This window comes from Mus musculus, chromosome 1 (genome assembly GCF_000001635.26).
Source record: "Mus musculus strain C57BL/6J chromosome 1, GRCm38.p6 C57BL/6J".
NCBI lineage: Eukaryota > Metazoa > Chordata > Mammalia > Rodentia > Muridae > Mus > Mus musculus.
Window position 1 is genome coordinate 86,579,719 of NC_000067.6, and position 27,441 is coordinate 86,607,159.

General features: G+C 44.9%; 2 protein-coding genes across 8 annotated transcripts in view; one reads left to right on the plus strand and one right to left on the minus strand.

Moving 5' to 3' along the window:
• Pde6d (phosphodiesterase 6D, cGMP-specific, rod, delta) overlaps positions 1 to 3,067 on the minus strand; it is a 39,774-nt gene extending 36,707 nt beyond the window's left edge. For all 3 annotated transcript variants that reach the window (NM_001360816.1, NM_008801.3, NM_001360817.1), the window contains exon 1: positions 2,582 to 3,067. In NM_001360816.1, the coding sequence (NP_001347745.1) occupies positions 2,582 to 2,631 (50 nt within the window). In that variant the 5' untranslated portion in view covers positions 2,632 to 3,067. The remainder of the gene's footprint in view (positions 1 to 2,581) is intronic.
• Positions 2,928 to 27,110, plus strand: Cops7b (COP9 signalosome subunit 7B). Of its 5 annotated transcripts, NM_172974.3 has the most exons (8): positions 3,203 to 3,378; positions 7,298 to 7,517; positions 9,446 to 9,623; positions 12,573 to 12,648; positions 17,033 to 17,121; positions 19,285 to 19,487; positions 21,365 to 21,470; positions 25,340 to 27,110. In NM_172974.3, the coding sequence occupies exons 3-8, from the start codon at positions 9,462 to 9,464 to the stop codon at positions 25,496 to 25,498; spliced, it is 795 nt and encodes a 264-aa protein (NP_766562.1). In that variant the 5' UTR covers positions 3,203 to 3,378; positions 7,298 to 7,517; positions 9,446 to 9,461; the 3' UTR covers positions 25,499 to 27,110. The 5 variants fall into 5 exon arrangements, with proteins under 5 accessions (XP_030110356.1, XP_006529688.1, NP_766562.1 ...); NM_001360888.1 differs by lacking the exon at positions 17,033 to 17,121; NM_001360887.1 differs by lacking the exon at positions 7,298 to 7,517.
• Positions 27,111 to 27,441: the final 331 nt, after the last annotated feature.

The window sequence follows — 27,441 nt, forward strand, 5'->3', positions numbered from 1 at the left end:
GTGCCACATATGGGCAGGTGCAAGAGGGTGTTAGATCCTTGGAATTCAGTTAACCAACTGCCTGTGGGTGCTGGGGATCAAACCCAGGCCCTCTACAGGAGCAATTCACATCCTTAAGTTTTTAACTACTGAGCTGTATCTCCAGCCCCATTTTCCGTCTTTTCATTTTCAGATGTCAACAAAGGACACCGGAGGATGAGCACTCTATTCCTCCTGTGCTAACTGCTATGTGGCTATTTCCCTTTGCTTTATAATTTAATCAGCTCCGGTCAAGCTTTCCCTGAAAGCCTGTTTCCTGAAGCACTCACATCATTACTTAAGTGGCTGATTCACACACACTCTCTCTTTCTTTTTGGTTTTTGAGACAGGGTTTTTCTGTGTGCCCTGGTTGTCCTGGAACTCGATTTGCAGACCAGGCTGGCCTCAGACTCACAGAGATCCATCTGCCTCTGCTTCCTGAGTGCTGGGACTAAAGGTGTGTGCCACCACATCTAGCTTTATAGTGTTTTCTATATTTGTCCATTAGCCTTTATCTCAACAGGTTCATGTCAAGAGTAAAAGTGACAAAATCCACAGTTTCCTGCTATATTCGTTTATCCCAAGCAGACAGGGAACTACAGAAGAGTCTGTTACTAAACTTCACTATGGAAAGCCACTGAGGGTTTATCCTGAATGTCAGTGTGTAAGGAGATACAGCCTTCTGTGTTTACAAAGCACAGCAGGGCGACTCACTTTCCAATCCCTGCCAGTTGCAGAGAGCTGTTTCTTCACTTCTCAACGCACCCTACTTGCTCACACTCAAAAACAAACCCCACAAAACCTCGGTATAGTTTTTACTTGAAGGGTTTTCCTTTTGCACCCAAAACTTCCTGGGTTGGTTTTTCCCCTTGGGGCCACAGAAACCCATGACCCCGTTTATGCTTCCAGTCTATCCGTTCACCACTGTTCACACAGTGGTACGTGGTTCTTGTGGTGTTGTTTTTGATTCATTCTTTTTTTGGAGTCAGCCTAGATTGGTCTTGAACACATGACAATCTCTTGCTTCAGTCACCAAGTGCTGGGGTTATAACCATGATTTAATCATGCCTTGTATGAATTCTAGAATTTACGTTCACCTTAGTTTCTAACCATAGCCAAGCAATTAGATATTGGAAGATGTGAAACAGGTCTTGAGACAATGCAACAGGTTGTTCAGAGAACCAGTTTAGGGAAGCCTAAACCTCCAGAGGCAGGAGCTGGGTAAATGATGGTTACATCCCACAAAGGGAGGCACTTAGGAATATTCCATATTGTACAGCAGAGATTAAGGTCAACAGAATGTAAAACTGGAATATATTTCATCTGCATTTTATGGTGACAAATAGTCCATCAAAACACACAGCTTCTAGCTGAAGGTGCTGGCCACACCCTGAGTTCTAACAGTTCCAGCACTCAGGAGGCAGAGACAGGTAGACAGCCTGGTCTACACATCAAGTTCTGGGTCAGCCAGAGCTACACTGTATGACCCTGTCTCCAAAATAAAACAAACGCTTCGAAGTTTTCTCTCTCTATATAAAGAGGTTGCAAAAGTCACAGTGTAGCTACAACAGGCCTGAAGCAATGGTTTCTTTTCCTCCTCTGGCTTCTCACTTTCTTCCTTTTTGAAGCAGGGTCTCCTATAACTAAGGCTGGTCTTGAACTCTATGAAACTCTGAGGATGACCTGAATTCTGGATCCCCCTGCTTCCATCTCCCAAGTACTGGGATCACAGGCATTCAACACCAAGTCCACCGAAACAACGAATTCTGATATCATATGGTGTCCTCAACACAATCAAGTAATTGTGAACAGCTTCACCATAATAAAGCGTTAACCTCAGCAATGCCAAAGATAATTTTGCCGGGAGTCGGTTCAAAACCAAAGTACCTCATGCATCTCACACACCTCCTATTTCTCATCTCGCTGGAAAGAGAACTTGAGATGTTAATGCTCCAAAGGCCAACAAAGTGTTAAGATGGGGTCCGTCTTTAATTTCTCTTTCCCCACCTCTCCACTACTCCAGCCCTATAAGAAGCCACAAGTGAGGAAGAAAAGTTGTGAAAACAAGACGGATGTGTGTGTGGTGGGGTGGGATGGGGTACATTATCCCCCACATACAAGGTCACTTGCTTGGAGTCACTTTCTCCTGCTCCCACCCTGGGCTTCCCGCCAAAGTCGCTCCTAGGCAGGCTAGGAGGCCAGCTTGCTGCACTCCCTCAGCCTCTGCGTGGGGACTGCAGCCCCCTTCTGGCCTCCCGGCCTTCAGGACCCTAATTTCAAATGGGAACTCTTCTCGCAGTAGCCAGGTCCCGGGGCTCCTCCACCTCCATCCTCCCCCCCGCCCCCCCCCCCCCCCAGGCTCCATCAACGTCCCCTTTCTCCCTCAGGGTGCCCCTGTGCCTGCCTCCCGTTCGCGGTCCCTCCCGGGGGCCCGGCACACAGTTCCTTTCCTGCCCCTTCTCGTAGCCCTTCTTCCCCGGTGCCCACCTGACGCCCCTGCCAAAGCCTGGCTCCTTAGAGCCACGGCCTCCTCCCAGCCCCGCCCCTGCTCCCGGGCGGATACAGTTTGAAGCCTCTCAGGATATCCCTGGCCCGCTCGTCCTTGGCTGACATGATGCGGCGCCTGCCGCCCGCGGCCCTCCCACGCTGGCTCCGCGGGGCCTCGCAGACGGTACCCAGGAACCGAGGACAGCCGCAGCCCGGCCGGACACCTCAGGTGAACAGCGGTGGCGGCCAGACCCGAACCGGCCTCTCCCTCCCCTCAGCTCCCGCTCCTGATCCCTTCTCCTTCCCTCTAGTCGTGGAGCTCCCGCCTTGAAACCAATGACAAGCCAGCCTTGGCGATTGGCATCTTGAGTAGCCAATAGCAACGCTCAGCGGCTTCGCTCGGGGACGGAGAGCGTCAGTGGGAAAGGCCCTCTTGGAGAGTCCCGGAGGACAGAATTTTCTTTCGTGTTGTTGCCTAGAGTTTGTCCCAGAGGAGCGATGGCTTGAAATCTTCAGAGGCGTTTGAGATGCCTGCTCTTGTTGCCGGGCACACTAGTGGTCTGAGACTATGGCAGGCTGCACTGTACAAGGTGGCAGAAACTACATTTCCCAGCATCCCAGAGAGCACAGGCGATCCCAGCGCACCATTAGAGGCCAGGGACTACAAGTCCCAGCATACTATGCGCTCCATCTTTTTAACTTGGGTTCCAGTGTGCCGAGCAGTGTGCACATATTTGAAATCCTCCTATGGGGTTGGTTTCTGAATCCTGTTACTTGAAACCCAGCAGGAAGGTCTTCTTTTACCCCGGAGACGTGACAACCCACCGACAGTTAACTTCTGTTTACATGGAACTCAGGAGTCTGCAAACCATGGTAAGACTGCAAACCACCAACAAAACCACATATTAAGCCACGAGAGATAACAGAACAAAATGACCTCCTCAAATAGTGTTAGTTTATTAGTCTGGAGTTCATTTTTACTTGTTTTGCAGGGTTTATGTTATATTTCTGCTTTGGACTGGGTGAGCTAAAGATTGTTTATACTCAATGTTAGTACAGGAAGACTTAAAAGATTTTGCCAATCCAATCTCTTTATCTTTTGTTTTTAAATATGAGGAAATAGAGACCCGGTGAGGCAGAGACTGGCCAGAGAGCACAGCAAATTGACACAGTTAAAATCTGGCTTTACATCTACTGACCTGTCATCTAGTATCTACACTACACTAGGGAGGTAATATTTTTAGAAGCATGGCAATGTGATTGTTTTTCTCCTTAATGAACAGTTTCTGAACTAGTGTTGAAACACCCAGAAAATAGGAAAGCATTTATTTCATGGATTTCCTGAAAGGAGCTGGTGTGACAGTCCTTTATCCTCAGACTAGATAGGTCTTGCTATTTTTATTTGCTTTTTTGACATTCAAGTTGACATTTAATGATTGTTTTTCCCCCAGAAAGTAGATAAAGTTGGTTTAACCCTCTGTTTCCTTGGAGACGCCTGTGTCCTTCCTCTGGCCTTCTTTCCTGTTCTTGTTCCCACTCCACCCATTTGATCACCCACCCATTTTGTTTGTTTTTCTTCCAAGTAACTCAACAAACCTTGTTTTGGTTTTTGGTTTTGGTTGGGTACTGAATTAAGTAAAAGATAGGCCACTGTTATTCAGAAGATACATAACTGATTAGGGAGATAAGGAGATTCAAGATGGAGTTGACAAGTGGCATAAAAGAAAAGATATCAGAATGCCACAGAGGATTACTTGTTGGCCTTTTAGTCAAGATCAAGTGGAGAATGCCTTAGAGGTTCTGGTGACGTGCCTTTAACAGCTGGCAAAACTTCATGGTGGAAATGACATTTGAACTTAAAGCAGTGGTTCTCAAACTGTGGGTCAAAAATCCCTTTGGCAAACCGCTATCTCCAAAAATGTTTACATTATGATCCATACAGTAGAAACATTACAGTTCTGAAGTAGCAATGAAAATTATTTTAGGGATGGGGGTCACCACAGCATGAGGAATTGGTTTTTTGTTGTTTTTTTTTTGGGGGGGGGGGGAGACAGGGTTTTTCTCTGTGTAGTCCTGGCTGTCCTGGAACTCACTCTGTAGACCAGGCTGGCCTCGAACTCAGAAATCCGCCTGCCTCTGCCTCCCGAGTGCTGGGCTTAAAGGTGTGCGCCACCACGCCCGGCATGAGGAACTGTATTAAAGGGTCTCTGCGTTAGGAAGGCTGAGAACCTCTTACTCAGAGGTTGAGGATTTTCCCCTCATGTTAATTTTTTTTTTTAATCCTGAATTATCTTTGTTAATGAGATGTGCCATACATTGGGTGAGAGAAGATATACACACCCATAAGTATCACCCAAATCAAGAAGCAGAGCCTTCCCAGCAGCTACCACGTATGCCCTTTTCCACCATAATACATCCGCATATCTGCAGGCAATCAACTTGTTTCCTGGCTTTATGGCTATGTGGATATTTTATGTGTATTTGAATTTGTATGTGGATTTCACTTATACGTGATTATGCAGTATGTGCGGCATATAGCTGACATGTGTTTGTAGCATTTTTTCCAATGGCAAGTTGTATGTATAGTCACAGTTCATCTCTGAGAGAGTTGATGGGGATCTGAGTTTTATCTTATGAGATATGTTATGAATTGGGTTGGGTATTCTTCCTCTTTCTCTTTTTCTTTCTTTCTTTTTTCTTTTTTGGTTTTTAAAGACAGGGTTTCTCTGTGTAGCCCTGGCTGTCCTGGAACTCACTCTGTAGACCAAGCTGGCCTCGGACTCAGAAATCCGCCTGCCTCTGCCTCCCAAGTGCTGGGATTAAAGGCGTGCGCCCGGCTGAACTGGGCATTCTTGTATGCTTCCTTTGTGGACACTTTGCGCAGATTTTAGGAAAAGAGTTGTTAGCCTTGTAGAACATATGCATGGTCAGTGATAGTAGATAGTGCTAGTTTTTCAAAGTGATCATGGAACTGAGGCTTTTGCCTGCTGTGTTGGAAAGTTCTAGTTGTTGCTCATTCTTGTTAACCCTGCATATTTATCATAAGTCTTTATAATTTTAGTCATTCTGGCTAAACACGGTATTTCGTTAAAGTATGCATTTCTATTTTTCTGATGCTGTCCACCTTAACCTTGAATGGTCTTTGTGTCAATGTGACTTTTTAAGGCTTTTGCCTACTTTTTGAAATTAGGCATTTGTCTTCCTACTGATTTGTAATTTTTTTTTTTGGTTTTTCTGAGACAGGGTTTCTCTGTGTAGCCCTGACTGTCCTGGAACTCAGAAATCCGCCTGCCTCTGCCTCTGGAGTGCTGGGATTAAAGGCGTGCGCCACCACGCCCGGCTGTAATTATTTTTAAAAATTTTATTTATTTTATATATGTGACTACACTGTCAATGTCTTCAGACATACCAGAAGAGGGCATTGGATTTCATTACAGATGGTTGTGAGCCACCATGTAGTTGCTGGGAATTGAACTCAGGACCTTTGGAAGAATAGTCAGTGCTCTTAACCACTGAGCCATCATCTCTCCAGTCCCCTGATTTGCAGTTCTTTATGTAGTCTTACTGATTCCTTTTTCTGACACATACTTTGCAAATATCTTTTCCAAGGGTGTGGTAGGTCTTCATCTCCTACTTGTGTCTTTTGATATGTAAATTAATCTATTTGTTGTATCTGTGTTAGGAATTGAACCCAGAACCTTTCCTATGGCTGACTAGGCAAGAGCTTTACCACACCACTACTCCCATCCCCAGTACAGATTAAAAAAAGTTTAGATTTATTTATTTAATTTTATGTGCATGAATGTTAAGCTTGCATGTGAGTATGTGCATCTTATGTGTGCTTGGTTTTCTTGGATGTCAGAAGAATACCATGTCTGATACCTTGGAATTGGAGTTATGGAGGGTTGTAAACTGCTATGTGTGTGCTGGGAACTGAACCCAGGTGTTCTACTTAACTGCTGCACCATCTTTCTAGTTCCATTTTATTTTTTAAAAATTTATTTTTTTTAGGTTTTTTTTTTTTTTTTTTTGAGACAGAGTTTCCCTGTGTAGCCTTGGCTGTTCTGGAACTCACTCTGCAGACTAGGCTGGCCTTGAACTCATATCTGTCTGTCTCTGCCTCCTGAGTGCTGGATTCAAAGGTGAGCACCACTACTGTCTGGCCAGAAATGATTAATTTCAATGTACTATAATAGTCTTAAAAAACCCTTCATCTGCCGGACGTGGTGCTGCACGCCTTCAATCCCAGCACTCGGGAGTCAGAGGCAGGAGGATTTCTGAGTTCGAGGCCAGCCTGGTCTACAAAGTGAGTTCCAGGACAGCCAGAGCTATACAGAGAAACCCTGTCTCGAAAAACAAAACAAAACAAAAAACATCGTCTTTGCCTTCAGAGAGCCTGGATTACAACATTGCCATTTACTGACTTAGACTGTTAGCCTTAGTTGTTAGCATACTCGGAAAATGATAATATTTTATACAGGTCATAGTTTTATAAGAACCTGACAAAATAAATATGGACAACGGTCACATAGAATAGTTCACTAAGTAGTGTTGCCATTAGGCTTATTGTTTTTCGGAACCCCAGGGGAGCCGCTGTTGCCTGAGGGCACACTTGTAGGGAAAGTTCAGCCAAAGGGGTGGGTTTTTGGCCCAGGATAGTGATGGTGACGGCTACTACTTGGACCCTAGAATCACCAAGGGCACACTCCTCTCCTCAAGCCTCATGTTTTACTTGCTTTGCCTCCCGTTTCCGGAGCTGCAACCCTGAGGGGACCCTCTTCTCCTTCCTCAGCCTCAATCTAGGTGGGAGGTGGCGAAAGCAGAGCGGGAACATTGTGTAGGCGGAACTCGAGTGCAGCAGTGGGAGGCTTCCGGGGGAACAGCACCGGTGACGGGTCGGCGGAGACAGAAAAGTGCTGGACGCCGGGCCGATCATGGAAGCTTGACAACCTGCAGGCAGGCTCTGGGAGGCCGAGACATCGGCGAAGAGAACAGAGAGTCGGCGGGGACAGGTAGGGGAGGGCACGAGGGCAGGCTGTGCTAGTCTAGGCTGGACTTCCAGCTTCGCTCAGGCAGGCGTTCCCAAGAAAGCCGATGGCCACACCGCCCCGCCCCCGTTGCAGGACGCCTGGAGGCTCCTTACTCTGTGCTGGTGGCTACGAGCAAGACCGCCAGTCCTGACGTCCACTCTAGTTGGCGATCCTCACATTCCACGCGGTGGCTGCCTTCGGTCTGCCCCTTCCGGTAGAGGCTGTCTTCTTTGACTCTTTTTGATCCATCAGAATAGCGTCCTCTCGAGATGGGAATTCATCTCTACTCTGTCCCTATCCGCCTTCTTGAGGAGCCTCCCATTTCAGGAGAAAACGTTGATCATCTTATTCTATCCACTCTCAATCCCCACTTGCTTTGCTCTTGAAGTTGAGATCTTCTCCCCATCCCATCCACATCTCCTTCCCACCCTACTTCTGCTTAGTATCTTGACTGAGAGTCACATCTATTCTTTTTAGTTGTGTCTGCTTGGGGTGGGGACCCGGCTTTGTTCCTCCTTTTCTAACTTAATCTTCTCTCCTGTCTTCTCCTCACTTGACTTTTTCTCCTTTTTTCTTCCCCCTCTACTCCCCCTCCTCTCCTCCTCCTCCTCCTTCTCTTCCTTCTCTTCCTCTCCCTCCTTCTTCCATTCTTCAGCTTTATCCTCCCCCCTCTCCCCTCCCAGAACTCTTTGTTTTCTAGTACTTCACTTTTTCTTTTTCTGACAGGACCTCCTTAAGTAACCCCAAGTGAGGCAATCTACTTTCTTTTCCTAATATCCTGAAGGGGCTGTGCATAACTCCACAGGAAAACAGTATCTTTTGCACCAAACATGTTTTGACATGTTTTTTTTTTTTCTTTATTCACTGACACACCCCTTTTTCATTTTTGTCACACTCTTTCAGTGTGTATCATTTCTGGAAGACAGGTCTTACGTGGGATTCCTTTAGAGTCCATACACACTCAGTTTTTATTCATATTATACAATTGAGGAACTCTTCTGTACCTAACATTCTCCAAGATGACAGTACAGTATCTGCATTGGAGAGATGGTTCTTCAGTTAAGAGCATGGGCACCCACATGATGGCTCCAAGCATCTGTAACTCCAGTCTCTGGGGATCTGATGCCCTCTCTGGCTTCCTTAGGCCACATGTTCACCCCTCATACATGCAGTCAAAATGCTCTCATAGAGAAAATAAATTAATTATAAAACAATATCTGCACTGTTTTCCTTATATCCTGTTACAAAGATTTTGTACAAATTCTGGAGTCATGTTTGTTAAAATGTCTGAATCATCAGGAGGTCAAAGATGTATTTCCCTACTTAAACAGAATGTATTTTCTAGATTTGAATTGTCACTGCTTAAGTTTGTAAATAGTTTTCCCATAGTCTTTGCTTAAATGATGCTTTATTTCATTACTGGGCACATTACAACCTAGTGCCTTGTATGATATGCTAAGCATCACATTGTGGAGTTTTTGATTAAATGAAGTGTGGCTCTTGCCTTCACTCTGTTTCTGACGTGTGCCTGCCTGCAGGTGGGATTCTAATGACACAAAATTTGCCTCTGTGCATGGGTAGCATTCTTTGTCTCTTAGCCCAAACCTGCAAGTGAGGTAGATACACAATATTCATAAATAAACTCCTTTGTGTCCTGGTCAGCTTTATGGACTTAAAAGGTAATACTACTGAGGTAACAGATAGGGAAGTGTACTTTAGAATTGAGGACAGAATATCTTTAACTCCAGGCTGAATTCTGTTCATCTCACAAAGTGGCTATTGTATCTCAATTCAGGAGTTGTTTTTGTGGAGATTTTGAAGTTAGAGTATCCTTGTGTCTAAACCAGCTTAAATTCACACTTTGGAAAGGAGAAGGTAGTGGATGACTGACCCATTTTCCTTTTGGACAGATCTCAAGACCAGAGAATGGCAGGTGAACAGAAACCCTCAAGTAACCTCTTGGAGCAGTTCATTTTATTAGCCAAAGGTACCAGTGGCTCAGCCCTCACCACTCTCATAAGCCAGGTGCTAGAGGCTCCTGGAGTTTATGTTTTTGGAGAACTGCTGGAGTTGGCCAATGTTCAGGAGGTAAGAATAGTTTTCAGACAGTTTCTCTATCTCCTCTATGCTATGCTTTTTTTGATTCTCCAGGTTTCCAGCGAATTTCAACACTGAAGTCTTGTAGATTTGTTTGGTATCCTGTTAGTGGAAAGATGGGGATTGGTGGGCCAGGGGTGGAGATCAAGGATAATGTCTTAGAGTTCTTTTAGTCAGTGTTCCCCTTGAACTTGGATCAATTAGATTGAGTTGTTAGCTATCTGAAAGATAGTAGGAAAGTCCAATCTTGACATAAAGTAATATTCTAAGTGTTTGATTGTTACAGTCAGAGTTTTTCGTCATTGTATATTAGTAGCCAGGTGGAACAAAGAGATGCAAAGCAATTTATGCTTCTCAACCTCCACTTGTCACTTTAGATGCTTGAGTTTTCTTTGCTTTGAGAAAATTGCAGGCATATGTAAGCACTGAAGGGAGTTCTCAGGTGATTCCGTGTGTTGGTGGGGCAGGCTCTCTTCCCTTTGCCACCTCAGGCTTCTGCCTATGTAGGATGGCACTGGCTGTGTGCTTCACCACTGTCTACTGATCTAGGCCCAGGTACTTCTTGTTAATCATTTGTAGGATGCTGCTGAGGGTGGCCCTGGTGTTCTTGGTGGTGGTGGTCTGCATATAGGATGTGGTTGGCATCTGTTAGGTAGTTTAACTTCATGGCCACAATGACACGATTGCCATCAGCAATCTCAGAGCCAATTTTAACCTGAGCTGTGGGTCCAGGCTATTTGGTTCAGTATGTATGTCTACTTATTTCTCTTGATTGGGAATCTAGAGTGCTTATGACCACCTCACACATGGCTGAAGATTCGTGAATTAGGCTTATTTTTGGGGGGATTGAGTCTCATGTTTCCTAGGTTGGCCTTGATACTGTTCCTCCTGCTGCCATCTACCATCTGCTGGGATTATAGGAGTGTGCCACTGTTTGGGTTAGGCTCATTTTCCAGCAGAAAAGATGATCAGTGTTTCTTCAGGTTCGAGAAAAACCTGAATGATCATGCCAAGTAATTGTTTTTGTGCTTGTTGAAAATTGGCTAAGAGGAAAAAGCAAGCTGGCAAGACCTTATTGACTTAGGCAGCCAAAGAACTCTTGGAGTGTTTGCCCTAGAGAAAATGTTCTACTCCAGCTAACTCTGTAGTTATCTGTGTGAAAAGTAGGGGCTGGATTCAGTGGTCTTTACTGAATCTCTTTCACTCTGATCCTGGGACTTGAGGAAGTTGATAACTTGAGAGGGAAGCTTGAGGATGCTAACACACTCACATTGGTACTTACTGGTGCTTAGCAAATCACCTTTATCTGTGTACGGTTTATGGATTTCCTGTTTTGAGTCAGGAATAAGCTAATGGCTTTTCACTGTTCTGAAATTATGGATGCAATTATTGGAACTTTTTTTTAAAGATAGCTAAAATTGAACAGTGTTGTTCCTGTCTTGCTTTATGGAGTTTGGTAAGTTGGATGATATGCTGTGTGTATGAGTTACTGAGGATTGAACCCACAGTCTTCTGCATGCTAAGCAGGTGCTATGCTGCTGAACTATGTCCAAGCCCTCTTTTTACTTTTATTTTGAGACAGGGTCTTTCTAAGTTTCCCAAGCTGGCTTTGTGCTTCTTCTGTAGCTCAGACTAGACTTGAGCTAGTGATTCCCTTCGGATTACTGGCCTGTGTAACGTGACTCAGTTGTTCTTTGCATTTTTCCTGTTGATGTCTTTTGCCATCAGCATCAAAGAAGCAATGTTTTGTTTTTGTTTTTGAGACAGGGTTGTACAGCCCTGGCTGTCCTGGAACTTACTTTGTAGACCAGGCTGGCCTCGAACTCAGAAATCCGCCTGCCTCTACCTTCCAAGTGCTGGGATTAAAGGCATACACCACTACCACCCAGCTTCAAAGAAGTAATTTAATGGACATTTTTATTTGGCTCAGGCTGATAATTCTGTTACAGTATAGCTTTTCTGTCACACCTTACATTGTGCTAATATTTCCAGTGTTTATAATTCATATATAGTATCAAAACTTGGAACTAGCCATACAGTTTGCTCAGATGTGATTGATAGTAGGTGCCAATATATATTAAGTTTGGGGCTGGCAAGATGCCTTAGTGGCTAAAGGTGCCGTATAAGCTTGATGACCAGAGTTTGATCTTCTGAGAACCTTCATAAAGGTGGGAGAAGAAAATGGACTTCATGCTGGGCGTGGTGGCGCACGCCTTTAATCCCAGCACTTGGGAGGCAGAGGCAGGCGGATTTCTGAGTTTGAGGCCAGCCTGGTCTACAAAGTAAGTTCCAGGACAGCCAGGGCTACACAGAGAAACCCTGTCTTGGAAAAAAAAAAAAGAAAAGAAAATGGACTTCACAAAGTTGTCTGACTTTACACATGTGCAATGCATATATGAGCACACATTCACATCATATACACATCCTGCAACAATAAAACAAATATGATTTTGAACTCTTGATCCTCTTGTATTCACCTGAGGAATTACAGGCATGAGCCACCATGCCCAGTTTATGCAGTGCTGGCACTGAACCTAGCTGCAAGTGCAGGCTAGGCAGAGTCTCCCAGCCATCAGGATTTGTTCTAAGGAGGGGAGATCTGAGGAAAACTCGGCAAACTGCCTCCTGTGCATAGATCTTTGCGGTGGAGTAAACTCAAGCAAAGGGGCAGGGAGGGAGGGAAGGAGGAAACTACTTGAGCATCTTATATGTTGTGCAAAATGTCTTTCTGAGGAAGGAAGATTCACTTTTGAACTTAAGTAATCTTGTTTAGTTTTTATCCAAGAATCAGAGTTGGAAAGGACCTTAGAGACTACCAATCAAGTAGTACAGAACAAATGGCCATGACATGTTTGGCATTTGGTCATGTGTCCTCCATTAGAATATTGTCATGGTTGGTGGAAATTTGTTGTGTGGTGAACTGAACCTTTCTTTCCTCAGCTTGCAGAAGGAGCTAATGCTGCGTATTTGCAGTTGCTGAACCTGTTTGCCTATGGTACATACCCGGATTACATAGGTGAGTTGGCTGAGACCCTTTAGAAGGCTTGTCTTAACTGTTGGAGCTGTTTCTAGGGTGGTCGAGATTTGGGTTATAATGCGAGTGTGGGCAGGGTAGCAGGGTGTTGACTTGACTATATCTCCATCTTCTGTGCTCTGAAGGCAACTTTATAAAAGGATTTCCCTGATAACTGTTTAACTTCCTAGGTGTAAGATGGGGAGTGTGTGTGTGTGCATCTATGAACAGAGCCCTTGTTTAGTTCCCAGATTAGTGCCTTGAGAACTAGTGTTTGTAGAGCATTCAACTAGCAAAGTAATGTGATTTTTTTTTTTTTTTAATTGAGACAGGTTTTACTATATATATAGCCCTGGCTAGCATGGAACTCAGTATACAAAACAGGCTGGCTTTGAATTCACATACCTCTGCCTCCTAAGTGCTGGAAATAAAGGCATGCTTCACCACACCTGTCAGTTCAGTGTTTTAAATGTTATCAGAATTTTTATGTTTTTGAGGGGTGGTGGTGAGATGCCTCAGCAGGTAAGGAATGAAGCCTCTCTTGACAGCTTGAGTTCAATCCCTGGGACCCACATGGTGTAGAGAGAGGACTGACTCCTGCAGGGTGTACCCTGAGCTCTGCAATGCACAGCATGTTATGCGAGTGAGTGCACACGCGCACACACTTTTCTTTTTTTATTGTTTTGCTTTGCTTTGTTGACCAGGTTATGTATAGAACAGGCTTGTCTTGAAGTCAAAACTTCCTGCTTCATTCTTTTGAGTGCTGAGATTATAAGGATGACCCACAATGCCCAACTTGAGTGTTACCTAAATAAGATTGCCATGTTGAAGAAAATTGGAAAAGAATGGAACATAGACCATGTTGTTATTGTTAGACTTGACACTAGCTATTTTTCCCTGATGCTCATGTTTTGTGTGATATAGATGTAATTAGATGAGTATGCAATTCATACGTTGCCTTTTCCAGGCCAGAAAATATTTCCAATCCATATTTTCCAAATTTATTTATTTTTAAGTCAGAGTCTTGCTGTGTTGCCTTAGGCTGACTTCAATCTCTGGATCCTCCTATCTCTGCCTTCCAGTTTCTCGTCTTATAGTTATGTGCTACCATAGCTGTACTCTCTTATTTTTTTGTTAGTTTTTCATACAGTATATTTTAATCATATTCTTTTCTTTCCTTCATCTTCTCCCAGATCCTTCCCACCTCCCTACACACCTAACTTCATGTTTTTTCTCTTTCTCAAAAAGAAAACAATGAAAATCAAAAACAAAGTGAAAACTGAAACCAAAACAAAGCAAAATGCTCACAAAAACCAGAGAGTCCATTCTATGTTGCTGTGCTTCTCCTGGGCACGGAGCCTGTCCTGGAGGATGGTTGATAGACTAGAGCCAGTGACGCTCCATTGGAGAAAACTCATTGTCCCTTTTCCAGCAGGTATCAGTTACAAGTAGTTTCTTGGTTAGGGACACAACCTTGTGTCTATTTCCCATCTCCATGTTTGAATTTTGCCTGGTTTGAACCTGTACAGGTTTCGTGGGTGCTGTCATAGTCTCTTAAGTTCAGTCTGCATCCGTCCTGTTAAATCTGAATGATACTGTTTCCTTGGAGTCACCTACCACTTCTGGCTCTTAAAATCTTTCCACCTTGCTGTCGGTGGGGGTACACACCTTTAGTCCCAGCACTCAGGAGGCAGAGGCAGGCGGATCTCCAAGTTTGAGTTTCAGCCTGGTCTACAGGGTGAGTTCTAGGATAGCCAGGACTCCACAGAGAAACCCTGTCTCGAAAACTTTAAAAGTCTCTCCACCTCTTCTTCTGCATAGATCCCTGAACCCCGAAGGAAGGTGTTTGATGAAGACATACTCTTTAGGGCTGGGTGCTCCAAAGTCTTTCCTTTGTACATTGTCCTGTTGTGGCTCTCTGTGTTAATTACCATCTCCTGCAAGAAGCTCCTCTGATGAGGACATTGAATGGCTTTAGATGATAATCTGAAATCGGGGGTGGGCTAGCACGGTGGGTCAGCAGAGAGTAGCATTGCCTCTGCTCGGTCCCCAGAACCCAGAGTGGAAAAGAAGACCTGACTTTGTTGTTCTCTGACCTCCACATCCACATGCACAGTACAGCATGTGTGCTCAAGCTCACATTGTCTACACCTGCGCAAATATAGTAAATATTCAGAAACAAGAATCAGGAGTGAGGGATTTGCATATCCAAATGTTACCTTTCTTTCTAGTTCATTATTTCGGTCTGTCTTAGTTTCATTTTCCTTTTCTTCTCTTCTCTCTCTTCTTTGATAGTATAAAAGTGGGCTGGTCCTCAGGGCTCCCTCCTCTGTTCTTTGGCATTTCTTTCTATCTCATACATTCTGGGTTGCTGTCACAGTGAACAGTTTTCCACTTCCGGGTACCCGAGTACGTGACGTTTCTTTGCCCTGCTCTTTGTTGTACTGTCTGAGGCAGCGATGCAGGGACTCTGGAGGAGACTGCCTGCATTAGAGGCTAGCTCTGCTTCTACTAGTTGTACCTCTTAGTGGATTAAATGATTATGCATACCTCAGTTTTCTTATCCGTAAAATAAGAGTAATTATAGAAGTCTTTCTTTAGGCTAAATATTTCCAGGATTTAGAATTTTGAGGACTTAAAAAGGTAACATGGGGCTGGAGTTAAGAGTCCATGCTGCTTTTGTAAGGACTGGAGTTCAGGCCCCAGAACAGTAGCATCAGGCAGTTGTATTGACATCTACAACTCCAGTTCCTGGGGTCTAATGCTTCTGGCCTCTGAGTGTACCTCTACACATGTGCAGATACCCACACACAGACATACGCACAGAATTGAAAATAATATTTTTAAAGAAAGGTAATGTGGTATATGTACCTTTTATGTAAGTCTCATGGGATATAGGCAATAGTTGAAGTTAAACATATATATAATTTTTCCACAAAACAAGTGAATACTCACAAGTAGGATTAAAAACAAAACCACCCTCAGTTCACGGTAGGAGTTGCTACTTGATGCATTTCAACACAATGCTTAGGAGAAAGGACTCAGCTGGGCATAAGTGGTGCATGCCTTTAACCCCAGGAGAAGCAGGCGTGGCACACAGGCTTTTGGCACGCTGTATGTCCTTAGGCAGAGTGGGCAGCTTTGTGCTGAGCGATAGGGAAACTTGCTTTGTTTGTTTTGGGACAAGGTCGCTAGCTTGTTTGCCTTAAGTTCCGAAGTTCTGATCTGCCCCACTCTGCTTGCCAAGTGCCACCACACTCAGGTGGACCTCTGAGTTCAAGGCCTTTCTGATCTATAGAGTGAGTTCCAGGACAGCCAGGGCTACTCAAAAAAACCCCTGTCTTGAACAACAAACAAACAGAAAAATTCAGTTTTTGGAATCCAGAATTATGGTTACGAGGTTGAGGACATTTGAAATCTGTCTGGCGAGTGGCTGGGAGTGAGCTGTGTGTGCGTGCGTGTGTGTGCGTGCGTGTGTGTGTGTGTGCGTGCGCTTGTGTGTGTGTGTGTGCGCGCGTGCGTGTGCGTGTGTGTGCACGTGTGCGTGTGAGAGCATCTGGCTGTGTTGGTATATGCAGCTACTGCTTTGATCGTCAATGTCAGTACTAAAAGTTCTGCTCAGCCTCAAGGTTCGTCTCCAACACTTCTCCCATGAAACCTTTTTTGTTTTTTGATTCTCCCAACTGAGATTGAATTTGTTCACTTTGTCCTTCTGTCCCCTTTTCTTCTTCTCTTCCTTTAGCCTTTTCTTTTTGTCTTCCTTGTCCTCTGCCTGTCTGTTCTGGTTCCTTTGCATTTATAGCTATTGCAGTATCTGATTGTAAGACTGAGGCTGGGCATGGTGGGTCACACCTATAATTCTAGCTTAAAGCAGGTGGATGAGGAGTCCAGTGTCACCCTGTGTCACCCCTTTAGAAACAATTATTTAAACCAAACTAACGCTGATGACAGGTCTGGGGTTATTCAGTTGTGTCACTCCACATAGTGAGTGCACTTGGAGCTGTGTGGTACAGCCCCGTCAAAGCCCAGATTCCCTGTACGACGTGTTCACTGCACATGCCATGCTCAATGAAGGCATGTTGAACTTAACTGAGCTTCACAAGGGCAGCAGCAGTATTCCATTAAGAGAGTTGGCTCTGGTGTTTTGTTTGTTCATGCCTTGTTTTGATATTAAACTCCTGAGTCTTTGCTTTCTGGAAGAAGCACGTGCTCTTCCAGAGAAGGTAGAGGCTGCTGATGGAGGGTTGCTGAGTGAGCAAGTGAGCAAATGCGCAGTCACGACAGCCATCTAGTAGTAGGTTTTGTGGGGGAGTTGATGAGTTTATCCTAAAAATAAATCCTAATTTTATTTTGTGTCTTGATTTTTGTGGTGGGTGGGACTGAACAGCCAACAAGGAGAGCCTGCCAGAACTGAGTGTGGCTCAGCAGAACAAGCTGAAGCATCTTACCATCGTGAGCTTGGCATCAAGAATGAAGGTACTGTCGCAAACCATGCTTGTCTTCATCTGAACCCCAGCTCAGCTCTCCCGTTGGCATCAATGGAAGAACTTGCTAGTTTTATCCTAAATGCTTGGCGTGTACTTGGCAGATAAAAAGATAATTAAAACATGTGGACAGTCACTCCCTGTTCTGTTTTGGAAAAGCAAGCCCAGCAGTGACTGATTGGTTGAGCAGGTCTCTCTCTGTTCTGGCATGCTGTGGAACTTGATGCAGAGAAAGCACTTTGTCATATTAAGAGGGGCCTGCTATTTAAATGCTTTTAAAAGATGAATCTTTTTACCTGGGTGGTGGTGGCGCACACCTTTCATCCCAGCACTCGGAGGCAGAGGCAGAGGCAGAGAGGCAGAGAGAGGCAGAGAGGCGGAGAGAGAGAGGCAGAGGCAGAGAGGCAGAGAGAGGCAGAGAGAGAGAGGCAGAGGCAGAGGCAGAGAGGCAGAGAGAGGCAGAGAGGCGGAGAGGCAGAGAGAGAGGCAGAGAGGCAGAGGCAGAGAGGCAGAGAGGCAGAGGCAGAGAAAGAGGCAGAGAGGCAGAGAGGCAGAGGCAGGTGGACACCTATAAATTCGAGGCTAGCCTGGTCTACAGAGTAAGTTCCTACATCTTCATATAGCAGGTGTCTCTTTGACTGTTTTTGTTATGGTAATATAGACTCACTATGTATTCACAGGCTATTCTCTACTCACTGTGACTGTAGCATAGGTTGAAACCTCACAGTCATGGCTGTCCTACCTCAGCCTCCCACATGAGGGTGACAGGTGTGTCACACCACACCTGTAAGAAGTAAGGCTTCTTTCAGCTAGTTAGCAACTTCCTGAGTCTCCTAGTGCACAGGTAATCATACTCATGCAGGAGGAAAGACGTGCTGTGTTGGGCAGAGTGGACTTTTAGTTTATGATACCGGGAAATGAACTCCAGGCTTGTGCATGTTAGCATGTTAGGGAAATAACTTTTTTTTTTTTTTTTTTTTTTTTTTTTTGGTTTTTCAAGACAGGGTTTCTCTCTGTAGCCCTGGCTGTCGTCCCTCTGTAGACCAGGCTGGCCTTGAACTCAGAAATCCGCCTGCCTCTGCCTCCAGAGTGCTGGGATTAAAGGCGTGGGCCACCACTGCCCGGCTGTTAATAGCATTTTCTGCCTCATCTGCTCACTTTGTTTTTATTAATTTTCATATGCTAACACTAGGCTCTAACCTGTAAGATTCCATGGCGCACTTGAAGTTCTCTGCCCAGCTGATTTGGAAGAAGCCCGCAGCCAATAGCTTTCACCTTTTAACAAAGAGGCTCACCTCTCTGCTCACCTCTGTCCTCATCTCCTCTTGTCTGATTTTGCTTACATGGTTTATTTCTAAATTAGTACTAACAGCTCAGGGATTGTAGAATATAGGTTATTAGATATTCTGCTCTTCTTTTTTTAAACCCTTTTTCTTTCTTTTTTCAAACTTTATTTATTTTATGAGTACACTGCAGCTGTCTTCATACACACCAGAAGAGGGCATTGGATCCCATTACAGATAGTTGTGAGCCACCATGTGGTTGCTGGGAATTGAACTCAGGACTAATGGAAGAGCAGTCTGTGCTCTTAACTGCTGAGCCATTTCTCAGCCCTGTTCTGTTCTTTTTGGTCATTGGTACGGGGCTGTTGTTGGAGATTTGATATTGGTTGCAGAAACAAGCACACACTTCAGAATAACCTGTGATTGGTTTTTTGTTGTTGTTGTTGTTGTGTGTGTTCCGTTTCGTTTTGCCATGCCTCTTCTGGGTAAACTATGCAATGTCAGTGTTTGTGGCTTGCAATCATTCAGCATTTTATGCAAAGTCTGCAAGCTTCCAGAAGGTGGCAGTGTAGCACATGCTAAGCTATTTCTCTTTCCTGTGGAAGGGGGGTTCTGCATCATGAGAGTGTGGATGTGGCAGCTGAGAGCTGGGTGAAGTCTAGGACATAGAGAACTGGAAAGGTACCTCCTTGGGTGCTACAGGATGTTGTTGAGTGCCATAGGTTCCACAGTAATAATAATCTCTCACTATCTCAGATTTTGGTGATTACCACTGCCCTGCATCGTATAAACAGAGTCTCCATTATTACCTGTGTGGGTAATGCTTGAAATTTTTTTCAATGCTTGCCGACTGTCATATGACCTATCCACAGTGTATCCCCTACTCTGTGCTGCTGAAAGACCTGGAGATGAGGAATCTCAGGGAACTAGAAGACCTTATCATTGAGGCTGTCTACACTGACATCATCCAGGGCAAACTGGACCAGCGAAATCAGCTCCTGGAAGTGGATTTCTGCATTGGCCGTGACATCCGGAAGAAAGATATCAATAACATTGTCAAGACCTTGCATGAGTGGTGAGGCTGGGAGATGGAGGGAGAATCTAGTAGGTCCTTTGTGCCTCTCTCTGCAGCACTGTGACTTTCAGAAGTGAGCTTGAGGAAGCCAAAGCTGGGGTCTTTGGACACTGAAACAGAGAGTGGGACTGCATTTGTGATTACAGCTGTGTGGCATTAGGAAGCTTGGAAAGATTCCTGGTGCCTGGCTTATAAAATTGATTTTAAATGCAGCTGGGCTGTTTAACAGTGGGCTATAAAATATTCATGTGGAGTTACAGGTAGAGTCTCTGCGTTCTGACTGTGCAGCACTAAATCTGCACCTTATAAACATACACCAAGAGCAGGAAGTTAGTGTTTGCCAGTGACATGTTGAGCTAGTAGTGCTAGTGAAGCATTGTGGGGAAGACAACTGTGAATAGGCCTTTGTGATCTGGAACACCGATGCATACAATATTTGACAGTCAAGGCAGCTGGGTGTGGTGGTACATTCCTGTAACCCCAATCCTAGCACTTAGGATGCCAAGGCAGAAGGATTGTGAGTTGGAGAATGTATCTCTTTATTCTCCCCTCCAATGAATAAAAGGAATTTAGTAAAAAGAACTGAGACTTTTGAGTATATTCTTATTTTAGTAGAATTGGATGCTTGCAAAAGTGATTACACGATTTATATTTGTTATGAGCTATTTATTTAAGTGATTTGGAGATTATGAAACCAGAGCATTTTTGGGAAGTGTGAGGAAGTTTTGAGGAAGAGAGCATTATTGAGAGTGGAGAGATTGTCCCCACATAGGCGTGTGGCATGTTGTATGTCACTAGGCAGAGTGGGCAGCTTTGTGCTGAGAGATAGGGAAACTTGCTTTTGTTTTTGTTTTATCAAAACAGGCCTTGTTCTCTAGCCCAGGCTTGCCTGGAACTAACTATAACTATGCATTCCAGGTTTGCCTTAAAGTCAGATTTGTCTGACTGCCTCCCAAGTGCCACCACACCCAGATGTTTTAATTTTATTATATATATAAAATAGGCATCTTGCTTACATGTATAGAAGTGCACTGTGTGTTTATCTAGTACATAGAGGTCAGAAGAGGGCGTCAGATTCCCTGGAACCGGAGTTGTGCATGATCATGAGCTAGTGTGTGGGTGTTGGAAACTGAACTTTGATCCTGTGTAAGAGCAGCAATTGTCCTAACCACTGAGTCATCTCTTCAGCCACCAGAAGAGATTCTCAGAGCTCCTATTTATATGTTACAGGTGGGCTGGAAATAGAATTATTGTCCTGAGAAGGTAAAAACATGGCAGAATGTTGGACATTTTGCATAGTAGTAAACAGTATGTGAATTTTCATTATATTGCTTTTCAAAACGTTTTTTATTTTATAAGACAAGATCTCATTTTGTAGACCTGGCTGGTATCAACCAGGCTAACCGTAAAATCAGAGGTCTGCCTGCTTCTGCCTCTGCTTCCTGAATGCTGAGATTAAAGGCATGTGTTACCAAGTGAGAAGGGAGAAGTGATTGTTAACTAGGAAATAACTTCAAATTCTAAGGAAAAAGGCAATCTCTAAAATACAACATTTATTTTTTTTTCTTTTGTAGAAAGGGATCAGTCAGTGTCACTTGTACTTTGTCCCTCTTTCAGTCTTAGTCTATAAAACTGTTTCTTATGGGCTGCGAGGACTGGAAATTAGAGCTGTAGTCCAAGAAGCTGCCCAAAAGCCTCCGCTGTGCCCTTGGCCTGTGTTACATATTTAGATGACCTTGTTGGGAAGGAGGGAGGGGACCAACACAACCACCTGGCAGCCCCCTGCTAAAGAAAGTCCTGTAAAGTGCTGGAAGGGTTTGGAGGGAGGAGACTGCCTGGGCTTCACTGCAGCTCAGGGCTGGCTTTTCCCATTGCAGGTGTGACGGCTGTGAGGCAGTTCTCTTGGGCATTGAGCAGCAGGTTCTGAGAGCCAACCAGTACAAAGAGAACCACCACCGGACTCAGCAGCAGGTGGAAGCCGAGGTAAAGAAAACCAGGGCATTTTTTCCTTTCCTTGGGGTGTGCCTAGGAATTAGTTTGCAGTGCCTTCATGTTGTCATTACTTTGGTGTGAGTATAACAAATAGCCAGTAAACACGCCTTGGGCTTAGTACTGGGATATAGGGAGTTAGCAGGGAGTGAGCAGGTTTAGAGTGTAGAATGCATACATCTGCACTGTACATATGATGTTGCAGCTACTGAGGAGAAGAAATGTTGTGCTGTGTGAGAGATGGCTAAGTGGTTACGTGGACTTACTGCTTTTACCGAGGACTTAGGTTTGGCTCTCACCACTCACACAGCAGCTCACAACCACCCAAAACTCTAGTTCTGGGTCTGCAGTGCCGCCTTCTGGCCTCCATGGGCTCTTACATGCACATGTACACAGATGTACATTCATGCACACGCACATGCACATGAATAAAATATCAAAAACTACTAAACTTTGAAATAAATGTGAGGAAGAGGCCAGGTTACCTCTGCCATACCAGTTAAAATAATACATTACCTACTGGCCTTCTAGAAGTTAGACAGACTGATGTGAACAGTGAGGGCAGGACTCAGGGCTTTGTTCATTGCCTGGAACCATGAGCTCATCTGGCTGAGCCATACTTGAGGGCTTACTGTATGCTCACCTGAACACAGCACATCTCTACAGAGGTAATTATGTCATATGCTCCTGTGTTCTTCTTCTGTTACGCTTGGCCCACATTATAACCATTTTCTCAATTGAATAGGTGAGATACATTTTTTCCCCATTTGTCTTTAAACTACATTGTTGTTCCCAGAGGGGAGAAACTAGATGTTTTCCTTCCAAGTCTTTAGAACAACAATTTTCTGGAGAGTTGTGCCTTCCAAAGCCCCCCTCTGAGTTCAGTCAGCCCTATGACAAACTGCCTGAGAATTCTCTTGTATTAGCCTTTTATCAAAAACCATTATTAAGTATATTCAGTGTACCTGGGGAGACATAATGCAACAGTAGCATTCCCGGGCTTTGCAGTGTCTCCGAGCAGCTACTCTGGAGGGAAAGGAACGATGGCTTGCAGCACCACAAAGCCCCTTTCATTGCATTTGCTTTTGGAATCTATTTTTCTTTATATTTGAATGTGCCTATGTCTGGTGTTTTGTGGGATATTAATATCTAGCTGTTGTTACATGTTCACAAAATAGGCTGTGTTCCACCCAACTTAGGTAATAGAACAAGAGTAAGTGGTTTGGTTTTGTGTGTTTGTGTGTGTGTCTGTGTGTGTGTGTGTGTGTGTGTGTGTGTGTGTAGAAAATCCCTCAGGAGTTGTTACAGTGTGTTAAAACTGTGTCTCCTGGGTACCTCTTAGAGAGCAGTTCTCATCATCTCTCACGTCTCTGTAGCATTTCCTGTGGTCTTGGCTTCTGTTTGCTTTCTTTGCTTTTGCTTACTTTTCAAAAATCAGCCCGGGCCCAGGCAGGCTTCAAGGCTTTCTACCCTCCACCCTCACTCAGCCTCTGGAGTTCTGGGACTATCTTACCTGTTTGTCTCCCACACCTGCCCTGTCTTCTTCCCTGTCTCTTCCCCAAAGGCACCTTTCTGCGCCGGGGAGCTCTTGTTTCTCGCTCGTCTTTAGGGTCTCGAACATTGTCAGGTTACAGTTTTGTGAACAGGTGTAGCCCACTGGAATGCTCCTGGGCCCTGTGCTTTGAAAAGCTCTACAAACCCTAGCTTATTTGGGTGAAGGAGGTGGGGCAGAGATGGTCTATAAGCCAGTCCTCTGAGGAAGGAAGTCAGAAGGACCCTGGTCAGATTTATGTGAAGATACATTTGTGGGAGTACTTGTTATCAAATTGGGGGGGGGGAGAGGGGCACTAGATACCTTCAAATCTTTGAGGCTAAAGTAGGTTTGACTGGTTTGGGTGGGCAGCCTGAGTCCTGGATGTATCCACCCTCAATCCTGTACTGCCTGGCAAAGCACTAGTTGTCATTGTCTGTCTTTCTGTCTGTTGTCTGCCGCCCTCAGTGTGTGTGTATTTTGTGTCCAGGTGCATAGGTCTGTAGGCTCATAGATGCCAGAGAGCTGCCTCAGGTATCATTCCTTGCAGACTCTACGTTTTTTGAAACTGGGTCTCTCATTGGCCTGGACCTCTCCGAGTAGGCTGGTCAGTGAAGCCCAGGGAGCTGCCTGTGTGTCACTAAACACTGGGAGTAGAAGTGTGTTCCATGCTTGGCATTGTGGATGAAGATCAAATTCGAGTCCTTGTGCTTGCGTGGTAACCACTTTGCTGGCTGTGCTATTTGCTTAGCCTACTAGATGATTTTTGCTTTGTTTTTTTGTTTTGTTTTGTTTTGTTTTGTTTTGTTTTGTTTTGTTTTTGTTTTTCAAGTCAGGGTTTCTCTGTACAGCCTTGGCTGTCCTGGAACTCACTTTGTAGACCAGGCTGGCCTCGAACTCAGAAATCCTCCTGCCTCTGCCTCCCAAGTGCTGGGATTAAAGGCGTGCACCACCACGCCCGGCAGATGATTTTTTTAAAAAGCAGAGTTCTGGTTTTTATTAAAAGGCTATTTATTTATTTATGAAGTATGGTCTCACTATGTTGTTCTGGCTAGCCTGGAACTCACTGTGTAGACCAGGCTGGCCTTGAACTCACAGAGAGCTTCCTGCCCCTGTCTCCCAGTATTAGGATAAAAAGTATGTGCCACTATGGCTGGTCAAAGACATTTAAAAAAGAGATTTTTTTTTTAAACTTTTTTTTACTTTTGTTTTTTCCAGACAGGGTTTTTCTGTTGTGTTGGGTGTCCTTGAACTTGATCTGCAGCCTAGACTGGCCTCAGACTCAGAGATCCACCAGCCTCTGCCTTCCAAGTACTGGAATTAAAGGCATGCCTGGCTTTCTTTATTTATGTGTATATTGTATGTCTGTATGAATCTATGCCATATGTATTTGGGTGCCTGAGGAGTCCAGAAGAGGATGTCAGATCCCTTCCAACTATGGGAAGTTGTGAGTTGCCAGATGTGGGTGCTGGGAACTGAACTGGGTTCCTCTGCAAGATCAAAATGTACTCTTTTTTTTTTTTTTTGAGTTTTTTCGAGACAGGGTTTCTCTGTGTAGCTCTGGCTGTCCTGAAACTCACTCTGTAGACCAGGCTGGCCTCAAACTCAGAAATCCGCCTGCCTCTGCCTACCGAGTGCTGGGATTAAAGGCGTGTGCCACCTCTCCCAGCTGAAAATGTACTCTTAACTGACCTGTCTCTTCAGTTCTAATCTGAAGAAACTTTTGAACACCAGTAAAATCTATCCCCAAATCTATCACAAAATCCTGAAAAACACTGAAACATTGCAGGTTCAAGTCATTTAAGATACTGGATGGTCAGTCTACGTAATGATACTGATTTAGTATAAAATATGCATCATTTTGATCTGGAAATCTCTCTCAAAGAGCAGATCCCACACAATTAAAGATGCTTCCACAGCATGCAGTGGTAAATAGTAGGCTGTTTAAACTAGTACCAACACACTACTTAGACTATAAACACATGGCTGGGGAGATGGCTCATCAGCAGGCAAGAGAGCTCACTGCTCTTCCAGAGGACTCAGACTCAGTTCACGGCACCCTGGGTGGCTCATAACTATCTATAACTGAAGCTCCAGGGAACCAATGCTCTCCTCTGGCCTCTGGAGCCATTTTTCCAGCTCCTAGTTCCATGCTTTGGTGAACTCATTTCCATTTATCCATGAGCAGCCTGCTTTGTCTTCCTCTAGGTTTTTGAATATGATTTCAGATTTTGTTGCAGAGGATTTGGGCCGCTTCTCTGGGTGGTCCTTATACTTAGAACAGGACTCAGTGAGTTTCAGGGATGAACACAAGTTTTGTTTCTCCCTCCAGGTTAGCAACATTAAGAAGACACTCAAAGCAACAGCATCCTCCTCAGCTCAGGAAATGGAGCAGCAGCTGGCTGAACGGGAGTGTCCCCCCCATACTGAGCAGAGGCAACCCACTAAGAAGATGTCCAAAGTGAAAGGTCTGGTCTCCAGCCGCCACTAGGGCCGGCTGGGGCAGCTGGCACTCAGCAGGCCTGGGTCAGGTCGGGAGGGGACACCCAGGGCCTATTTCCGTCCCTCTCTAACTGCAGTGAGTTCCAGATCTGCCCACCCCTCACCAGTACCTCCCCATCCATTGGTACCATTGCGGAAAATGATTGCTCCTCCCTTGCCTCCTTCCCTAGTTGTTCCCTTCAGACTCAGGGGCTCAATGGATGCCATCGTAACAGGGTCCAGCACTGCCCGGCTTCCCTGCAGGGGTCCTTGTCTCTGTGATGGGCTACCTCCCTCCCAGTTGTTCTTTGCTCTCTGTCATTTTGTCAGGCTGGTCCTAAGCTGGAGGCAGTTTACCCAGCCCCAAGGGATGACTGTGGAGGTGGCTCCTCTCTGAGTGAAGAGGGGGCCTTGCTTCTCCAGCCCCATGTACCACAGTATCCACAATGGTGCAAGTGTCTCTAGCCAGGTAGCCACATGTCCCCTCTCCTGCCTTACCCCTGTTGGCAGTGCCAGTTGAGGCCATGGAGGGATGTGGTGCTGGGCTATGTTTACTAAACCTTTGGGTTTTCAGCCTCTTAAGCCCAGCCAGGATCTCTCATCAAGTTGGGGCACTGGGCTGACTAACCCCTGGTGTCTGACACCAGTGGAGGGTGCTTGGGTCTGGGGGCAGCAGAAGGTGTTTCTCCTAGCTTGGTGTCCTCTGCTGGCTACTCTTGCTGCTGTCTCTGACTGCACAGCCTTGATTTGGCATTTCGACCCAGCTACCCACTGGGATTGTCTGCCAACAATTGCTCTCCCAAGATCTTTCATGCCTCCTGGCTGCCCCTGGGGTAGGAGTGGTGGTGCCCAAGCCCCTCAGACTGGTGAAGGACCATTGCTGCTTCTTTCTCCCTCCTTGTCTGGCGACCCAGAGCCCTCTGATGACATCATACTCCACTCCTGGCCAGAGAAAAGGACTTGACTAGACTTTCTGAACTTGAACAGTTTCAGGTTATATTTTAATTTTTTTTTTTTGTACAGGTTGATTCTAATACATTTCAACATGCTTTTTTCTCCTTTTGTGTCAATATTTGTTATAGTCCAATCGCCGGGGATGTCTCACTTGGTTGGAGGGTGTGTGTGTAGGTGTGGAGGATTATATGGGGGTGGGATAGGGTATGTGTATGTGTGGAGGGCTTGGGGGTATGGAGGGGTGTGTGTGTGTATGTGTGTGTGTATTTTGTTTCCTAAGGGGAGATGGAGACCCTGTACTGATTTAAACCTAATTAAGTTTTAAAAAGTACATTTTAGGAAAAAAAAAAAAAGAAAAAAGAAAAGTGTAGATTTGACATATGCGACTGTGGAGTATGGGGTTGTACAGCTGGTGGGTTTGGAGGGCAGTAATTTGGGTTGTTCAGAGAAATGTGATGCTATTTTAGTGGCATGGTTAAAAAGTGGGTTGATCCAGTGTTAAAGTATTCCTGTGTTCCTTATTTGCTGGTCCATATGCCCAGATAGCACTATACCTAACTGTAGGTTAAGTTTGATTCCCAAAATGTGTTTGATCACTCCCTAATCACATGCTCTGTGGAAGAGGGGCTCTGTTATTAAATAAATGTGGCACTCCCTCCCTGCATTCCATATCCTCACTGAAGTTCATTAATGAGGTCTTGGGAGGCATCTCTGGGATGAAGCCCATGCCCACATTGATCTCACTACTAGGTCTTTGTGGGTATTGATCTTTCTAATGGGATACGTTTTGGGTAAGTTTTGGTAAACAAGTTCTTCTCAAAAAAAAAAAAAAAAAAAAAAAAACCCTAAGAGTGTAGAACACCTCCCAGCCTCATAGATATTCCCACTACTCTCTCTAGACCCCAGACAGGAACACACTGTGAGCAAGTTACTGTTCATCTTTTTCCCAACTGGCAAGGTAATTTTGAAATGCAATTTATTTTTTAATTTAATTTAATT